This window comes from Diabrotica undecimpunctata, chromosome 5 (assembly GCF_040954645.1).
Source record: "Diabrotica undecimpunctata isolate CICGRU chromosome 5, icDiaUnde3, whole genome shotgun sequence".
In the NCBI taxonomy this organism is placed as follows: Eukaryota; Metazoa; Arthropoda; class Insecta; order Coleoptera; family Chrysomelidae; genus Diabrotica; species Diabrotica undecimpunctata.
Window position 1 is genome coordinate 49,604,852 of NC_092807.1, and position 16,995 is coordinate 49,621,846.

Below are 16,995 nucleotides of genomic sequence, written 5' to 3' on the forward strand. Positions count from 1 at the left end.
TCATTGATTGATGTCTATGTGTGTTGGGAAATTACAAAAACCAAGAGCTCTAAAGGCTCCGAAAAAGCACTTTCAGTTATAGAAGCCAAAAAAGTTCATGGATGTCGACCACTTTATTTTTAGAATGGTTCGAAAATGAATTCGTCTCAAGTGCAAAATCCTTTTTAAAGCATTGTTGCTTGTTGATAATGCGCCAACTCACCCTCAAAATCTACAAAATGGTGACTGTCAGATATTTGCCACCGAATGTCACAAGCTTAATTCAGCCGTTAGACCAGGGAGTCATAGAGACATTCAAGAGACATTATAGAGGAGAATTCTTAAGACATCTGTTATTAAAGGAGACAAATTAATCCAAAAGTGTTCACGAAATTCTCTTCATCTTTAACAATGAAACATGTTTATTGGTGAGCTGAGTCGTGGGTCAAGATCTTTGGAAAAATGCTGGAACAAACTTTTTTATGGGATTTTGATGGGATGTCCCCGAACTGGGATTTTGATTGAGAATCCTGAAGAAGAAAATGGTAAGGAAACGGTTACCTTATATGGTATATAAATATGGTTCTTTATCCAGACAACCTGAGCATATCAGACTACGAAGATAACGACCCAAGAGGCAACAGGCAGCACGAGACCATAAACGAGATTTTCAACGCCTTAGAGGTAAAAATTTTATACAGTAGGCCTAATTAGTTAGGGACACGACTAGGTTCTTCATTTTTGTTGTCATTGCATAAAGTTTTGTCCTTTTCAGATTATTTTACGTTTCGTCGAACAATCGAATGAGGCAAACTCATGAAAGCAAACAGTGACAGTTCTGCAAATGAACGATGGAGAGAGAAAAACACCGTTGTCAAACGAAAACGCAAAAGAAAATAGAAGATTTCTTCAAAAAAGCAGTTAAACTTGTTCATTTTCCTTAATTTTATTACTTTAAACTGGATCTACTTATTAGAAAACATTAAGAAATCAACTCAAAGTATTTTTTAATACCAATACTTTGATCAAGAATATTATAAAAAACAATTATTCGGTTATTTTTAACCGAAATTCTTGTTATCCGAAACGGCCTTCCCCCCAATTATTTCGGTTAACGGAGGTTTTACTGTATATGTGTTTAGTAATACAGAATAGTTTGTCAGCTTACTGCGCAGTGTAAAAGAATAAAGAAGGGCGTCTATACCCTAGCACCGGGACTGCCTCAATAGATACCCAGTGCCAGGGAATGGAAAATGGCGTATATTCCATCCATTCACAAGAAAGAAGGCAAGAAAAATACTGAAATTTACGAAGTAACCAGCACGCTGAGTAGACTGTCTGGTAAAATATTAAGAGATCGAATAGAGTCCGAATATAGTCAATATTAAGAACAGAGTAGATTTAGAGCTGGTCGCTTAACACAAATTATAGAGGAGAAAAATTTCAGAAACTGAAATATTCATCTAACATTTGTAGACTTACAAAAACTTTTTGATAATATACCTTTAAATAAAATGTGAATCAATATCCGTTCTTCGTTAAATTGCTTCCTTTATTTACTGTATTCTAGAATTGTATTGTATTGTATTGTCTAGTATTTTATTCTATTGTGTAGTACGGTCAGGCTTTGGTGTTACTGTGCTACTGATCGCACACACTTTTTGCGACCATTTTCGAGTGGGCGATCAAAATGTTCATCGTCATCATCTTTGGTTCGACAATATTTTGCGGAGTATCTTACGCTCGAATATTTCCTCAAGTATTTCATCCTTCTGCGTTAGAGCCCATGTTTCCGCCCCATATGTTAGGGCCGGCCTCAGCACTGTATTGTATATAATAAGTTTCCTTTAGTTAAATCTTCTATCATCGTTATATCACTACTTTTTAATTTTGTTTTAAGTTTTTAAATCTCTTTGTAAATGGCTATACACACGTGTTCATTAAGACTCGGTTATGATGGTATAACACGACCGAAAACTTTTTGATTCAACTAATCAGTTTGGCTAATTGTTACATTTAAACATACCGATGCTAAAACAAGAAGATTTTATACTTCCCTCCAACGTCGGGTCTGCAAGGAAATATTTCGGAATACAGTACAAATTGAAGCTATCAGGCGAGTTTTGTAGCAGGAAAAACAGAAAATCACGTTCGGACGGATATACACTGCATTCCAGCTACATGAGACCAGGAGCGGACTAAGGCCTAGGCAACCTAGGCACGTGCCTAGGGCCCGTAATATTTGGGGCCCGAAAATCATGTTTTTAATTTTTATAATTAATTTTTTTTTTAACAGAATAACGTGATGTTGATTATATAAAAATCCACAAAAATAAATAAATAGATTTTTGGGATCGTCTTCTATTCGATTCAACAAAGAATCAAAACAAATCACAAGAAAATTAACTATTGTAAGCGATATTATTAGCGGAACAATTATTAGCGAGTTAAAAGACATTGGTTGGCTTATACTGAAACCAACAACCTATTGTACTGTTACGTCTGTAAATTATTTTCCAAACCAACGCTAATGACAAAAGCAACGAATAATTGGAAAAATGTACATAAAAAATTGTCATCGCATGAAATCTTTAGTGATAAATAAAAAAAATAATGGAATGAAGTACTTAAACGTGTGGTAGCGACATTTAAATTTATTTCTTTATATTCTTTAGCGTTTAGTGATACAAATTAAGTGTTTTTGGTGAAAATAATAGTAATTATATAGGTCTTTGGCATATTTATCTGTTTGATGAATTTTTACAGGAAAACATGAAAAAATATGCAAACTGCGGCACCAGTACTATAAACTATTTATAGTTTACAATATATGATGAATTTATTTCTTTTATATTGAAATATTTATAACTCAAAATAGAGAACGAAATAAAGGAAGCCAAATTTTACTCTTTAATTAATGATTTAACACCTGACATAATGCAGATCACCTAACCGTCATTATTCGCTATGTTCTTCAAAGTGGTATACCAGAACAAAGAAAGATTTTTGGTATTTCTACCTATATTTTCTCATACTGATGAAAACTTGGAGAAACTTATTTTAGAATTTTTAAATAATTTAGATTTAGACATCACTAACTCAAGGAGTGGAGTGGAGTTTAGAGTTGTGATAATGCGTTCAATATCTCAGTTAAATATAAGGGACTCCAATCCAGAATAAAATAACATATTTTTGCCTATTTTATACCCTGCGCAAATCATTCATTAAATTTAATTGCAAACGCTGCTGTCGAAATTTGCATGGAAATGATCACTTTTTTTAATATCGTTCACGATTTGTACGTATTTGTTTCAAGTTCTACACATAGGTGGAATGCATTACAAAAATTTTGTAAGAGCAACCACGTAAGTAGTCAACCTATTTGTGACAACAGGCGGTTTGCTCCTGCCGATGCTGTGAAATCTTTAAAGGAAAATTATAAAGAAATTAAACATTATTTGCGCATTTTTAATAAATACCTAATACCTAAATACATTTGAAATGTTTCAATAACAATAAAAAACCCAATACATTTGAAATGTTTTTTACTCTATGAGAAAATATTTTAGAGATAATAAATGTTTTAAACATCGAGTTTGCAGAATTTAAAGTGAGAAAAGAAGCCAGTATAACTAATCGATCTGGGTACATTTTTTGTTTAAATATTGTTTATCGTTATTGTTTAAATATTGTTTATTTTAATAAATTATGTTTATTTTATTTAATAGTTAACAAACTACCAAACTGACAAATAGGACCGGAATTGCAATTTGGCCTAGGGCCCGATTTAGCCTCAGTCCGCCATTGCATGAGACACTGAATGGCTTTTGATATTGAAACGGTAAATAAATCACGAAACAGTTCGAATTCAGTTTCCAAGACAAGTTTTTACATTCCCATGTTAAAATTAAAAATGTGTCAACCATCTTATCTTAACTAATATATCTTTTCATTTAATTACAATAATAACCACATAATCAGAATGGGGGAGACCCGTGTCATCAAAATAGCAAGAGATAAATCACCAATCGGCAGAAGAAGTATCGTGCGACCGTGCAAAAGATGGAGTAATAACCTTCCATATATGTATTAATCCGCTAATGAACAAGTAGAATTACTTATAAAGAGGAAGAAGAAGAAGAATTTAATTAGAAACGAGAAAGTAAAATGAAATAAAAAAATTCTTATGTTCAAACTAAGTACCATTGAATCGCACGAGTCACACTGAAAAATACTACATCTTTGCCTGCACTATAAATAAAATCTTGATGTTTCTGTTCAAATTATTCTGAAATAGGGATTGTCAGCTGCAATGTATTATTAGTGTTTTACCTTTTATTCTGTTTGAACGTGAATTGTAATTCGAAGGTAAACTTACGGATTGAAATTAATTCATGGGAAGTAGTAAAATTAATAACAGCCAACGCGACATTTCATGCATAGTCAATAACAAAGTCAACGATATTACAGCTTTAGGTAAGGCTGCTGTTATAAGCATGGTCTTCGAATTAATTGATCCAAAACCATGAGTAAGCCATACACATGTTTTTAGAATTCTTTGACTTTGAAAGACTCGATTTTTGTGAAAATTGGAACATCTTAACCAAATTTTGTTTTTTGTTAGTTAGTGAAAAATTCTAATAATTTAATTTTTTCTGACTCATTCATATTGAAAATTCAGACATAATATTATACTTTTTAAAGTAGACTACTTTAAAATGATATTGCCAATAGGTAATGTAAATTTAAAAGGACGACATGAGTGTATCTTTACCACCCTGCTGAATTGAGTTCCTGGGACGACTTTATTGTAAAATAGTTCATTCAATTACATGAAATCAATTATACTTGAGAATATCGGTCAGAAAAATCATAGCATGTGATTCGTCTTTAAAAAGACAATCACATGCCATGATGACAGCAAAACTTTCCTGTTAGTTATTCCATAGTAAATCATGAAGAAAAAACCAGGAAAAAACCTTATAATGCTATCCCAACGTGGTAAGTATTTGTTCTTACATTTAGTTTACTGTCAATAAATACCAAACTCTGATTGTATATATATGTTATTTAATAACATAAATAATGTATCCTCGATTAATATATTACTGACTTACCAAGAGTGGTATTTTCTTTTTAATGATTTTCTCTTTTAATGACTAACCAGCTGCTACTGGTTATTCATTTACCCTAATTGGAGCCGCTTCTTTGATTTTTCTCTTTTTACCAACTGTTTCTTTTAGGACTATACTTGAATCGTTCCATTGAAAGCTATGTTCATTTTCCCATGAGTGTTTCCATATTTGAGATGTATCAATTTCTCTATTTTTAATATAAGATCGATGTTCACTTATTCTAACGTTTAATAGTCTTGATGTTTCACCTAAATAAAAATGATCGCATTCACGAGGTATTTTATAAATACATTTCTTTGTTCTTTCTTGTTCATTTTTTTTTAGTTTTAGATAAAATAGATCTCAATATGTTTGTTGTTGAAATGTTAAATTTCTTTCCTATTGTTTTGAGTTTTTCTGATAATACTTTTATGTATAGTACTGTTAATTTTCCTCGTATTATTCCTTGTGTATGCTGTAGGATCTCGTTCTAAGTTGTTCTGTTCCAATTGGTCGATTGTTGTAATTTCCGTATTTATAAAAGATAAAGTATAATCATTTTCATTTCATACCATGGAAAAAGATTATAATAACACACTACCTTTCCTGGATGTTTTAATCGCTAAGAACGATACTAGATATGAAACTCATGTGTATAAAAAAACACACACCAACAGATATCTAAATTACAAGTCATAATATCAATATTAAACAAGAATCATTAAATCATTTTACGATAGAGCCAAAATTACTTGTTCTAACGAAAATTCGTTCTTCGAGGAGAAACATCTGTTAAAATCTGTTTTATTAAAAAAATGGTTATCCTTTATCGTTTATAAATACAGAATTTCAACAATCGATCGAATGGAACAGAACAACTTGGAACGACATCCTGTAGCATATACAAAGAATAATACGAGGAAAATAATAATACCATACATAAAAGGATTATCAGAAAAACTTAAAACGATAGAAAAAATTCAACATTTCAAAAACATTCGAAACAACAAACACATTGAGATCTATTTTATCTAAAACTAAACCTAACAATGAACAAGAAGGAACAAAGAATTGTATTTATAAAATACCTTGTGAATGCGATCTTTTTTATTTAGGTAAAACATCAAGACCATTAAATGTTAGAATAAGTGAACATTAATCTTATATTAAAATAGAGAATTTGATAGATCTCAAATATGTAAACACGCATAGTAAAATGAACATAGGGTTCAATGGAACGATTCAAATTCAAGAAACAGATGGTAAAAAGAAAACAATCAAAGAAGCTGCTCTTATTATGCAACTCAGCAATATTGGCAATATTATCTTTAAGTCGTCTACTTATAATGTATAATATATGTCGGAATTGTCAATATGAATGAGTCAGATAAAATTAAATTATTAGAAGAATTTTTCACCAAGTAACAAAAAACAAAATTTGTTTAATTTATTAATGTTTTGTATTTTGAGAATGATTTCCGAAGTGGAAATTGAAACGTCAAAAATAAACTTATTTTAAACTTAAATTGTGGCTTATTCCCAATAAAAATAGTAATTGCATTAAGATGCCACAAGAAAATAGCTTCTTCAGAACAATATCTTAACCAGAAGCCAGGTTTACTGTTTACTGTTTAGTTTTTTTCCTGTGAGGATACTTGAAATCTGAAGTTTACGCTACAGCACCCGACAATATTGACATTTTGAAACAACGAATTGTTGAAGAATGTAGGGCAATTTCCCCCGACACATTTGAAAGAGTACAGCAAGAGTTTAGAAATAGGATGTGTTACTGTCAGGAAATAGATGGAGCACATTTTATACACTTACTATAAGAACTGGTTGTTAAATATTTATTAATTATGACAAGCTAAAATTTAAGTATTTATTTTATTCATCAAAATGAGCTTAAACTCAAACAAAATTATTATGACTGAATAGGTATTTTCAATACCTTTCAAACGAGGTATCACTTGCCATAAGGTCCCATTTAAAATTATCTGTCACAGTGGTGCTGTAACGTCATTTGTCACTATTATGTCACCTGTAGTGACTAGTTGAGAAGCCTACATCTGTTTATTGCCTCCCTCCAAATTAAACTATTATAACAATAACCATTCAACAGATACGAGGGGGAGAACCGACTTTTGACTAGCACTGTATAAAGTAGCCAAACATATATGAAATGGAAGGAGGCGAGTGGTGATAGGAATATTCCAATGGAACTCTATAAAACAGCCAAGAGACCAACTATTATGTATGTTAAGAAGAGAAAAGAAAAAACAACAAATACATGTGGAAATGTTTAGATGGATGTGTGGAGTGTCACAAGAAATGGTTAAAAATTAATAAATCGACCATGCTGAAGAAGAGTGTTACAACTCAAAATTCTCCGTTTTCGAGATTTATGCAGTAATCAACCGAAAAAGTGGTATACTTTTCTGAGAAAAATGATTACAACTGTAGTTCAAAATTTGTACGCCAGATTGCGACATGCAACATGGTAACGTCAGTGGTTTTGACCGACTGCTCTGAACGAGAGTGTTACAACTCAGTCTGTTACCGAATGTTCAGTTGGGATTATCGCCGCTTCTTAGAAACACCATTACATTTCGGTTTAAAACATTTCAAGTGACTGTGCTATTTCTAGAAAAGTGTTATAAGTTGATATAAAACTATTGTATATCGGGGTAAGTTGAATATTTAGTAGTATTGATTGTAAAAAAAGTTTTATATTTAAATGTAACTCTTAGCTGTTATAGATTTTATTAAGAATAAAGTAACATTGTGACTTGTAACAGTCTTCTCGAGAAATTTGAATTAAATTGTTGTTTGAATAAAGTAACATTGTGGCTTGTAACAGTCTTCTCGAGAAATTTGAATTAAATTGTGGTTTAAGTCTAAATGTATCTATAATCTGCAGATTTTAGTTTTTGTATTTGTATTATTTTAGATTCATTTTTAATAGTAATCCTAATCCATATAAAAATATCATGAATGTTAGTTAGTTAGAACATAGTATGTTTTGCTAAGAAAAAAATTATTGTATAATTATTTGGCAGAATGTTTTGAGTAATACGTTTTTGTCTCACGTAAAAATGTTTTACTTTCGTTAGTATTGAGAAATTAATTATTTCTTATAATAATAATAATATAATTATATTTTACCACAATTTAGAAAAGTGAGTTATTTATGTTTATGTGTCAATTTCCGTGATGTTTTTATTCTATCAATAATTTACTCAATTATTACCATTTCAGGAATACGGTAAAAATATAAAACCATGTCAACATCTGGTCGAAGTACACACATATTGCGTATGTTAAATATTGATATTAGTTGTAACGAAAATTTTAATATATCTCAAAATACTACATCCGAGATACCCAAGGAAACTGAGTGTATAACTACTACAACTACTGATGAATCTATAAATCTATTTAGCAACGATGCCACACTTCATTGTCATCCCAACCAAATGGTTAATTTTGTTGGTGCGAGTACTTCTGAAAATCCAATTAATGAAGAGAACCCGAACCACAAACTATCTTACGAAGTGCTTAAAAATGTATCGAATATTTCTCCTCTTCTTGGTACTGAAAATAGTAAGGGAAACAACTCTAATTTGTTTATATATAGCGCTAAAACTATTCTTTTTTAGAAAATGTAACTTTGTCATCAAAGCACGATAGGGCAATGGTATCTGATGAGGATAGTGCAATAGTTCATAATGCAGAAATATCTACAGCAGGGAACAAACTAACATGCATAGGTAGTCGCATAATACATTTGTGTAATTTTATTTTACATACTTATGAATTTCTATATAAAATAAATATTTTTTATGTTGTAGAGAATCTATCATCAAGCTTATCTTCATCTTCATCAAGCTCATCTGAGATTAATGAAAATGACTCCAATGCTGCTAATAGAATTGAAGGTGACATAATCAAACATCATTTTGAGTATAGATTTAATGGAACATTATTGTTTTAGATTACTCCGATGAAGACTCACAAAATGATCCATATGGATCCGATGATAGCGTGCGCGATCCCTTATATCAGGAGACCCGTGAATCTTCCGATTCTGAAGCAGAAATAGAAGTAGACCAAGATGAGAATCCGTCAATGAGAAAGAAAATGTCGGCTGAAACTCAAACTGAGAAAATTGGAAAAAAAAGAAAGAGAAGACCCGAATTATGGCAAAAGAATCAATCAAAAAATTTAAGAATCAAGGGAGAATCTTATATTTCTACTCAAATACAGAAAAATGAAAATGGTACACTATTAAGAGTAAAAAAGAAAGGCCACGAAGATTCATTCTACCACCATGTGGTCAAAAATGTAGGCTTAAATGCTCTGACAAAATTTCTGCTGAACAACGAGAACTCATTTTTTCAGAATTTTATAGGCTTGGAGATCTTGGAAAGCAAAGAGAATATATAGCATCAAATATGACACAAATAAATCCAAAATATAAATACAGTAATGTTGCGAATCCAAGAAAACCGAATAATGCATTTACCTTTATAATTTCTGGGCAAAACATAAGGGTTTGCAAAACATATTTTATGGCAACTTTAGCAATTAACAATAGAACTATTCAGACTGTACTCAAAAAACAAAGTGTATGTGAATCTGGTAAGGTTATTGATGTTGATAGAAGAGGAAAACACGGAAACCATAAAAAGATAAGTACCGAAGTATAAGACAGAATAAGGTTACACATAGATTCAATTCCGAGAGTCGAGGCTCACTACTGTAGAGCCAATACTTCACGCGAATTTATAGAAGGTGGAAAAACTTTGTCAGATTTACATAGAGATTATGTAAAATTATGTCAAGAAGAGAAAGTGGAATATGGAAATTACCAATTTTACAGCAAAATCTTCAAGGAGGAATATAACCTATCTTTTCATGTACCGAAGAAGGATCAATGTGAGTTGTGTCTGGAGTATCACAGATGTTCAGAAACGGAGAAAGCTAAATTGGAAGACGACTATAAATCTCATTTAAAGGAGAAGGTACTTAGCCGAGAAGAAAAACAAAACGACAAACAGAAGAGTGCCGATGATGTGACAGTTTTAGTTTATGACCTTCAAAAAGTTTTGCCATGTCCTACTGGACATGCAAATTCATTCTATTACGTCTCAAAGTTGAATGTTTTTAATTTTAGTATATTTAACATCAAAACCACAGAAGGAGTCTGCTATTTGTGGCACGAGGGAGAAGGTTTGCGAGATGCAAACGAAATAAGAACATGCCTTTTTAAATATCTTGAAGATCTTTCTAATAAAAGTAATGGAGCAGATTTGAACATAATTTTTTACTCTGACAATTGTTGTGGGCAAAACAAAAACAAATATATACTTGCCCTTTATGTATACATGATCAACAAACTAAAAATCAAGTCTATCACCCACAAATTTTTTGTTAAGGGGCATAGTCAAAACGAAGGGGACAGCGTACATGCCAAAATCGAGAATGAGATTACAAAATATAAAAAGTCCAGTCCTATCTTTGTTCCCGATCAATATGCTGTAATAATCAGACAGGCTAAAAAAACGGGCAAAAAATATCAGCTGAACGAACTATGTTTCACAGACATACTGGATTTAAAGAAATTGTCTTCACATCTCTACATTAATATTCCAAAGCACGTTAAATTTTCCACTCCCCGAGTTATTAAACTGCAAAAATCTGATCCCACTACCTTGTTTTATAAGTACTCGTATGGAGAAGAAAGTTTTATGGAAACTGAAATTATTAATCACAGAAAAAATATTGAATTTGATAATATAATATTAGAACCTGCTTTTGTAAACAAACCAGGGATTTCAGAGGCAAAGAAAATGGGGTTACTGGAGTTAATTCAAAAAAAAAAAGGGTTCCCCATTATTACTTAGATTTCTTTAAAAACCTTTAGATTATTTTAGAATATTATTAGATATTTAAGTTTGAATTTTAATCATAGTGTTTAAATTGTCAAAAAATGAATATTTAAGACAAGCATTTGTTCATTTTGTTAGTTTGTAATAGAAATAAAATTGTTTTAAGTTGGAATATGTTTCTCATTTTCTACAGAAGAAAGGTATAAGTTCTAAAATTTTCTGCAATAAGAAATTATTTCTTGTAAAAGCAATGTTTGTTAAACAACTGTTTTATATTATTAAAAAAATATATGAAATCATTAAGATAAAGATAATATTAATACATTTATAAGCTATAAAGTTATTTTGTTACAAGATATATTTTCATAAAATGTTTTTATTCAAAAGGGTTACAAGTATTATTTTTTCTAAAACTACTATTTGTTGGAATATTGTACAGTCCAAGGTTTGAAGTGAAAGATAAAAGGTATACATATGTAATAAAATCAATTTTAGATTTTAAACGGCGTCAACAGTATCAAACATTTTGTTACAAAAAATCTTTAAATAGCTCTACTGGAAAATTACGTTTTTTGAGTTGTAACTCTCTTCTTCCGCATGGTCGAAATGATGATATATTAGAGGAACTAAAAGAAACACCAAATGCTGCCAAAATAGGAGACTAAAAATGATAATCACACAATTAGAAGAATTGCTGAGTTACAAATGCAGGAGTAGCAGTGTAAGATATAGTGGGGGACATTTAGGAAGGAATGAGAAACATAATTAGGGAAACTGGTTTCAAATAGGCAAAAAGGGAAAGACAACTATTACAACAAAACAAGATAATGTTCCTTCAGCGCTATTATGCTGTATGTTTTATATTAGTATAAAAAATAGCATCACCCTTTAAAGCATCAAATGAAATAAATTTATACATTTGAAACTACTTTCATTTTATCTTCCACATGGTAACAAATTGTAAATATTAATAGTAAACATTGCCTCTACTAAAATCATTAATTATGCAACAAATTTTAATTGAAATGTAAGAAAAACATAGAAAGTAAAGTTCTGTTGGTGCTCTTTCATTGGAAATTGTAAATTTTCTGATAACACTACAGAAAAGTAAAAAAGTTAAAAGAAATGGTTAAAAATGTGCTCCAAATTTGTAGCATTGTCAACTTAACCAAAATGTTCTGGCAAACAAGTGATATAGAGAAGAAGAATATAGACGCATATAGAAGGATCTTTCACTGTTATTTTTTAGCGTCGGCAAAAGTGGAACACACGTTATAAAAAAGAAGCAGAGGTTGACCAAGATTTTAGTTCCTTATTAGTATCACTAGGAAGCGGTCATGTCAGCGCTATGATTGCTTCTAAAATATGAAAGAGTATGGCAACAAATGCACCTTTAGATATTTTTATATGTAGATGCCGCGTGGTCGTAGAATAGCAATAAATTTTTGGGTTTTATAAAATTTTTTAAAGAAAATAATATTACCTACTTTAACTTTTAATAAATGAATCTTTTTAGAAAAAATATTATGATTCAAATTTTTGATTGAAATATCTACAAATCTACAAATAATATAATTCAAACTCTCTTCTTATAAACCATAAATAAAATTAATTAAAAGTCAATCACCAGGAGAGAAAGCTCAAAAAATTGTAAGATGTTTCGATCAAAAAACAATTCCTGATCTTGTTAGTATGCTAGAATTGCTTTTTAGTCCATACACCAAAGAATTACTTTTTACAATTTGAAAATTCGAAATTGTGAAGTATAATTTCGGATTTTTAAATTAAAAAATTAATAAGTAAGTCTCAAATAAAGCCTCACTAGAGCTCAACAAAGGAAGATAAGAAAATGGCAAAAAATGACTGCCTGGACATAGACCATAGCAAATCCTAAGAAATCCAAATCAGCAACACCCGACGATAAAAAGAGACTTCGCCCCCTTGTAACAGAGTTGATAAGAAACCAAGGTGATCTAACGAGCAGACTAGGACCTAGTCTGCTCGCTAGTCACTAGGTCATAAAACACCCTGACAAAAGTATTCAGGATGGTGGTAGCACACAGACACCATCCTGATACTCAACTAGATCGGGCTCAAACAAATTTGATCATTAACAAACTGGAGCAAGCACTTGATGAGGCTCCTATCTGAGTCAAAATGAACATCTGCAGTTCCATAAAACATCGTTTAGAGAAGGGACCCTCTGGGTGAACTGTGTTAACAAGTATACAAAAAAATGGAGGGCCTGTGGAAGGGAGTAAACTTAAATATAATTGTTCCAAAGAATATGCCCCCAAGCGCCCCATGGTCCTCACCCGCGTCCCCGAGAAAAAACTTAATGAAGACATTATCAGGACCCGTCGAAAGAGGCAAAATCAAGACCTTCACACAGAAGACTGGTTGTGATCTCTGTTCCACAGACTGAACGACAGTAAAGATAAATGTTATAGAAGGAGGAGTTATGAAGGATATAGTTCTCAGATCAGCATAGCTCCCATATGATGGGAGGTATGCTGATCTATATGATCCCGAACAACCATCAATGGAGTTGGAACAGTTAGTGAGAGATTGCATGGAAACTGAATAGTGTAGATGAATAAGTTAAATAAATAGTTCCGTTCGTACTCCTTTCCCACTTCCCCTTAACTACATATTTCATAATGGTTTCAAGCCGACAGCCACAGTTTGAATTTATGCAGTCACCCTCTTAAGGAGTGTTTTGAAGTATAAACCGTAACCAAATCGCCCATTTGAACTGTCCTTCTATATGCGTCTATATTCTTTGCTTATAATACATGCACTGCATTTGTTATATAAAATAGAAAACATGATAAGTACACATTAGTGAAATAGTAGAGCCATGTACATTGTTTTATGTTCAGATTAACAGGAACAAAGAAGTAAGTATTTTGGATTTTTTGCACATAAAAATTCACAACAAAAATCGGCTGAACAAGGTTATTTTATAATAAAAATATATCACAAAAGTCTGAACATAACAAGCAATAAAGTGTGGGTAATTAACTGCACCATCTAATCAATGATACAAACATATAATCTAATTAAGATCTAAACAACTTACCCTTTCCATGCACCAGATAACACCTGTTCTGTAAAGCTTTTCATATGATTAAGAACAGCATTGACATCAGGCATTACATCTTTACCATCAACTAAAATAGGTCGATTTGATCTATTTCTTAAAGCAATGTGTAACACAGCTCTGTTTTCTGTGAAGTTGATTTTGGATCCATTAAACATAGCATCTCGTGCCGCTTCTACTTTCCTTGAACGAGCCAAATCAAGTAATAGCTTTAAACCTTCTTCATCAATGCGGTTTTTTGAGAAATCAATGAGTATATCGCCATCATTAGGGGTGGCAATTTTTAAACTGAAAATATGTTAAAATAATATTTAGTAATATTGATATAGAAAAAAAACTAATCACAATATATACTTCATTCCTAGCATTTTAGAGGCATAAAACGATCTTATGAGATCACATCTTGCTTAAAGTATACAAACAGGTGTTATGGACTGTTGTTGAACTCTTAGCCATTTTCAATAAATTGGCAAATAGTGAAGATCTGCTTAACAGATGTGGCCCAACATAAAACCTATATGATAATTCTCCCAGACAGGCTTTTGTATAGGGCTTAGGTATATGCAATTTTTTTTGTAGGGTACATAATGATGTGAAAATTTTTTTCTTTCAATTCTTCAAAGTGTTATTCTTATATAATTTTAATGGTTCAATTTTATTCGAGTCTAAATGTGAAGTAATAAATAATTTATGAGATGTAGTTATAATAAATTGTATGTATGAAGACATAAAACTGTGCCAAGAATATAATAGTAGTTCAAATTATTAAGTAATGCAGTAAATTTTAAAATTAATACAATTTTACTTCGAAATAAGTTAAAATTTGGAAAATATTTCTATTATAAATTATGTATTAGAAAAATTAGGGACTACCAAGTGTTTAATGAAAGTTTTTATTTAAAAAAAAAGCACCATGAAAAGTAAAAAATTATACACAAGGTCGAACAAAGGTCAACATACCCGGGCAAATTTTTAAGAATTTTATGAAAAACATTTACCTTAATTTATCGAATCTTGCAGGATCATGTGCAAAGAGGTCCTTGATAACTATTTTACTGCCTTTACTATCATAATATTGTTGAAGTTTTTGCCATGAAGGTTCAGTAGTTAAAAGTGGTTTCGGCTCCATTTCTACCGCAAGACTGACTAATGTTCTGCCTATACCTCGGCATATTGGACTTGTTTTCGGACAATTTGGATTCATTGTGCATTGTAATTATGTAGAAATTTCTTCGTTATGTTCCCTGAGTTTCTAGAAAGTAATTTTACGACTTATAAATTTTGAAAAACATTTTTGACAAATATACACCTGAATTTAATACAAAATTTTGAATAACGCGCCCCTTAAACAGCTGATAAAAAAGAGATATAATAATAATAGAAAGGGAAAGTAATAAATAGCCAAAGAGCTCGCGACATTATCAAATCATAATAATGTATGATTATAATATTATGTATGATTATTATTGATGACCTGGGCTGGGTATTCTGGTTAGTAATAACAGTAGTCAATCAGGTGTGTACATAAAAGAGAACCTAAGTAAAATGTTTAAATATGTAAAAATAGTCATTTCTAAAATGATTTTAGCCAAAACTTTCTTTTTTTAAATACATGATCTTTTAGCAATTTTTTTGGTGTACCTATCCGTGACAAATGTTGGCGATCATCATGAAAATATTTATCTTGTCTGCGGAAACGCTGCATATATGTTGTGTTCAACCAAATTCTGAGGATCTTTTAGCAAAATAGAAATTTATAATTGCATACTTTAATAGTTTTACAAAACGGTATTATCAAGATATACCACAGAAAATTATTCTGAGAGAAAACATGAACCGAATCCAGATCAAAGGAAGAACGGTATACAGAAAAATAAAAACGTAATTCTTCATGTAATACACACTTTAGACTTCATGATTTATCATGTGATTTGTCTATGATTTGGTCATAAAGTGAAATTTACATGTTTACACTGTGTGATTTGTCATATGATTTTGTCATAAGCAGTGTCATGCGGCTCGTCATAGCTTGTCACAGGAGAATAGGACGGTGCCTATTCCGCATGATAAAATCATATGATTTTCGGTAATAATACGGGTAACACCAACATATTTAAATATCGCGCCTTATTCTTATGTCAATTCAGTAACATTCCCTTACCCAGAGACAACATTTTTTATTTATTTATTTATTTTTTGTTTGTTGCATTGATATTGAACCTATTATCTAATGTGTGCTATTGTGTCGTATTTTTCTTTTATTATTTATTTAGTTTATTTTATTCTTAGTTTAGTGTTTTATACTTTATAGTCTTCTTAGTCATAATTTTAGTTTAGTTTCTTTATTAATTATTTTTAATTTGGTATAATATCAACACTAAATTTGATATACCCTGTCCACGATTTCTTTGTAAGAGCCACCTGCAAGCCCAAATGCGTCTGATCTTCCATTATAATGGTTTCAAAATCTAATAGTTGATATCTATACTGTGTCTAATATCTCTATGACCATAAAGAAAAAAAATCAATAAAACCTCACTCATTGTCACTCATATCATAAGTCATAACTTATCATGCAATGTAAACACGATTTTTTAAAACATCATAGAAACGAGGAATCATAACAAATCTCATATGATATTGTCATATGATAAAATCATGTAGTGTAAAGTCTACTTAAGTTTTTATACCTACAAACGCAATTCTTATACATACAAATCTGCCTTTGCGACTTCATTAACAATGTACCTTCATAAATAAAAATTAGCCAAGATTTTGTAGATTCTAATTTTAAAGAGATCGTTTTGCCAAGTAGGCGTTTTTGTGTACCCTGCATCTAGGTTTTGTGCCTGCTTCTAGGCTTCGAAGAATACATATCATCTGCGTAGGAAAAACATTATTTACCTGG

The 16,995-nt window shown here is 31.1% G+C and overlaps 1 protein-coding gene across 1 annotated transcript in view; it reads right to left on the reverse strand.

The window, feature by feature from the left end:
• Pgi (glucose-6-phosphate isomerase) overlaps positions 1-15,360 on the reverse strand; it is a 36,337-nt gene extending 20,977 nt beyond the window's left edge. Inside the window, exons 1-2 of the mRNA XM_072531926.1 lie at positions 15,086-15,360; positions 14,067-14,375 (exon numbers count right to left, since the gene is read on the reverse strand). Coding sequence (XP_072388027.1) covers positions 14,067-14,375; positions 15,086-15,291 — 515 coding nt within the window. The 5' untranslated portion in view covers positions 15,292-15,360. The remainder of the gene's footprint in view (positions 1-14,066; positions 14,376-15,085) is intronic.
• Positions 15,361-16,995: the final 1,635 nt, after the last annotated feature.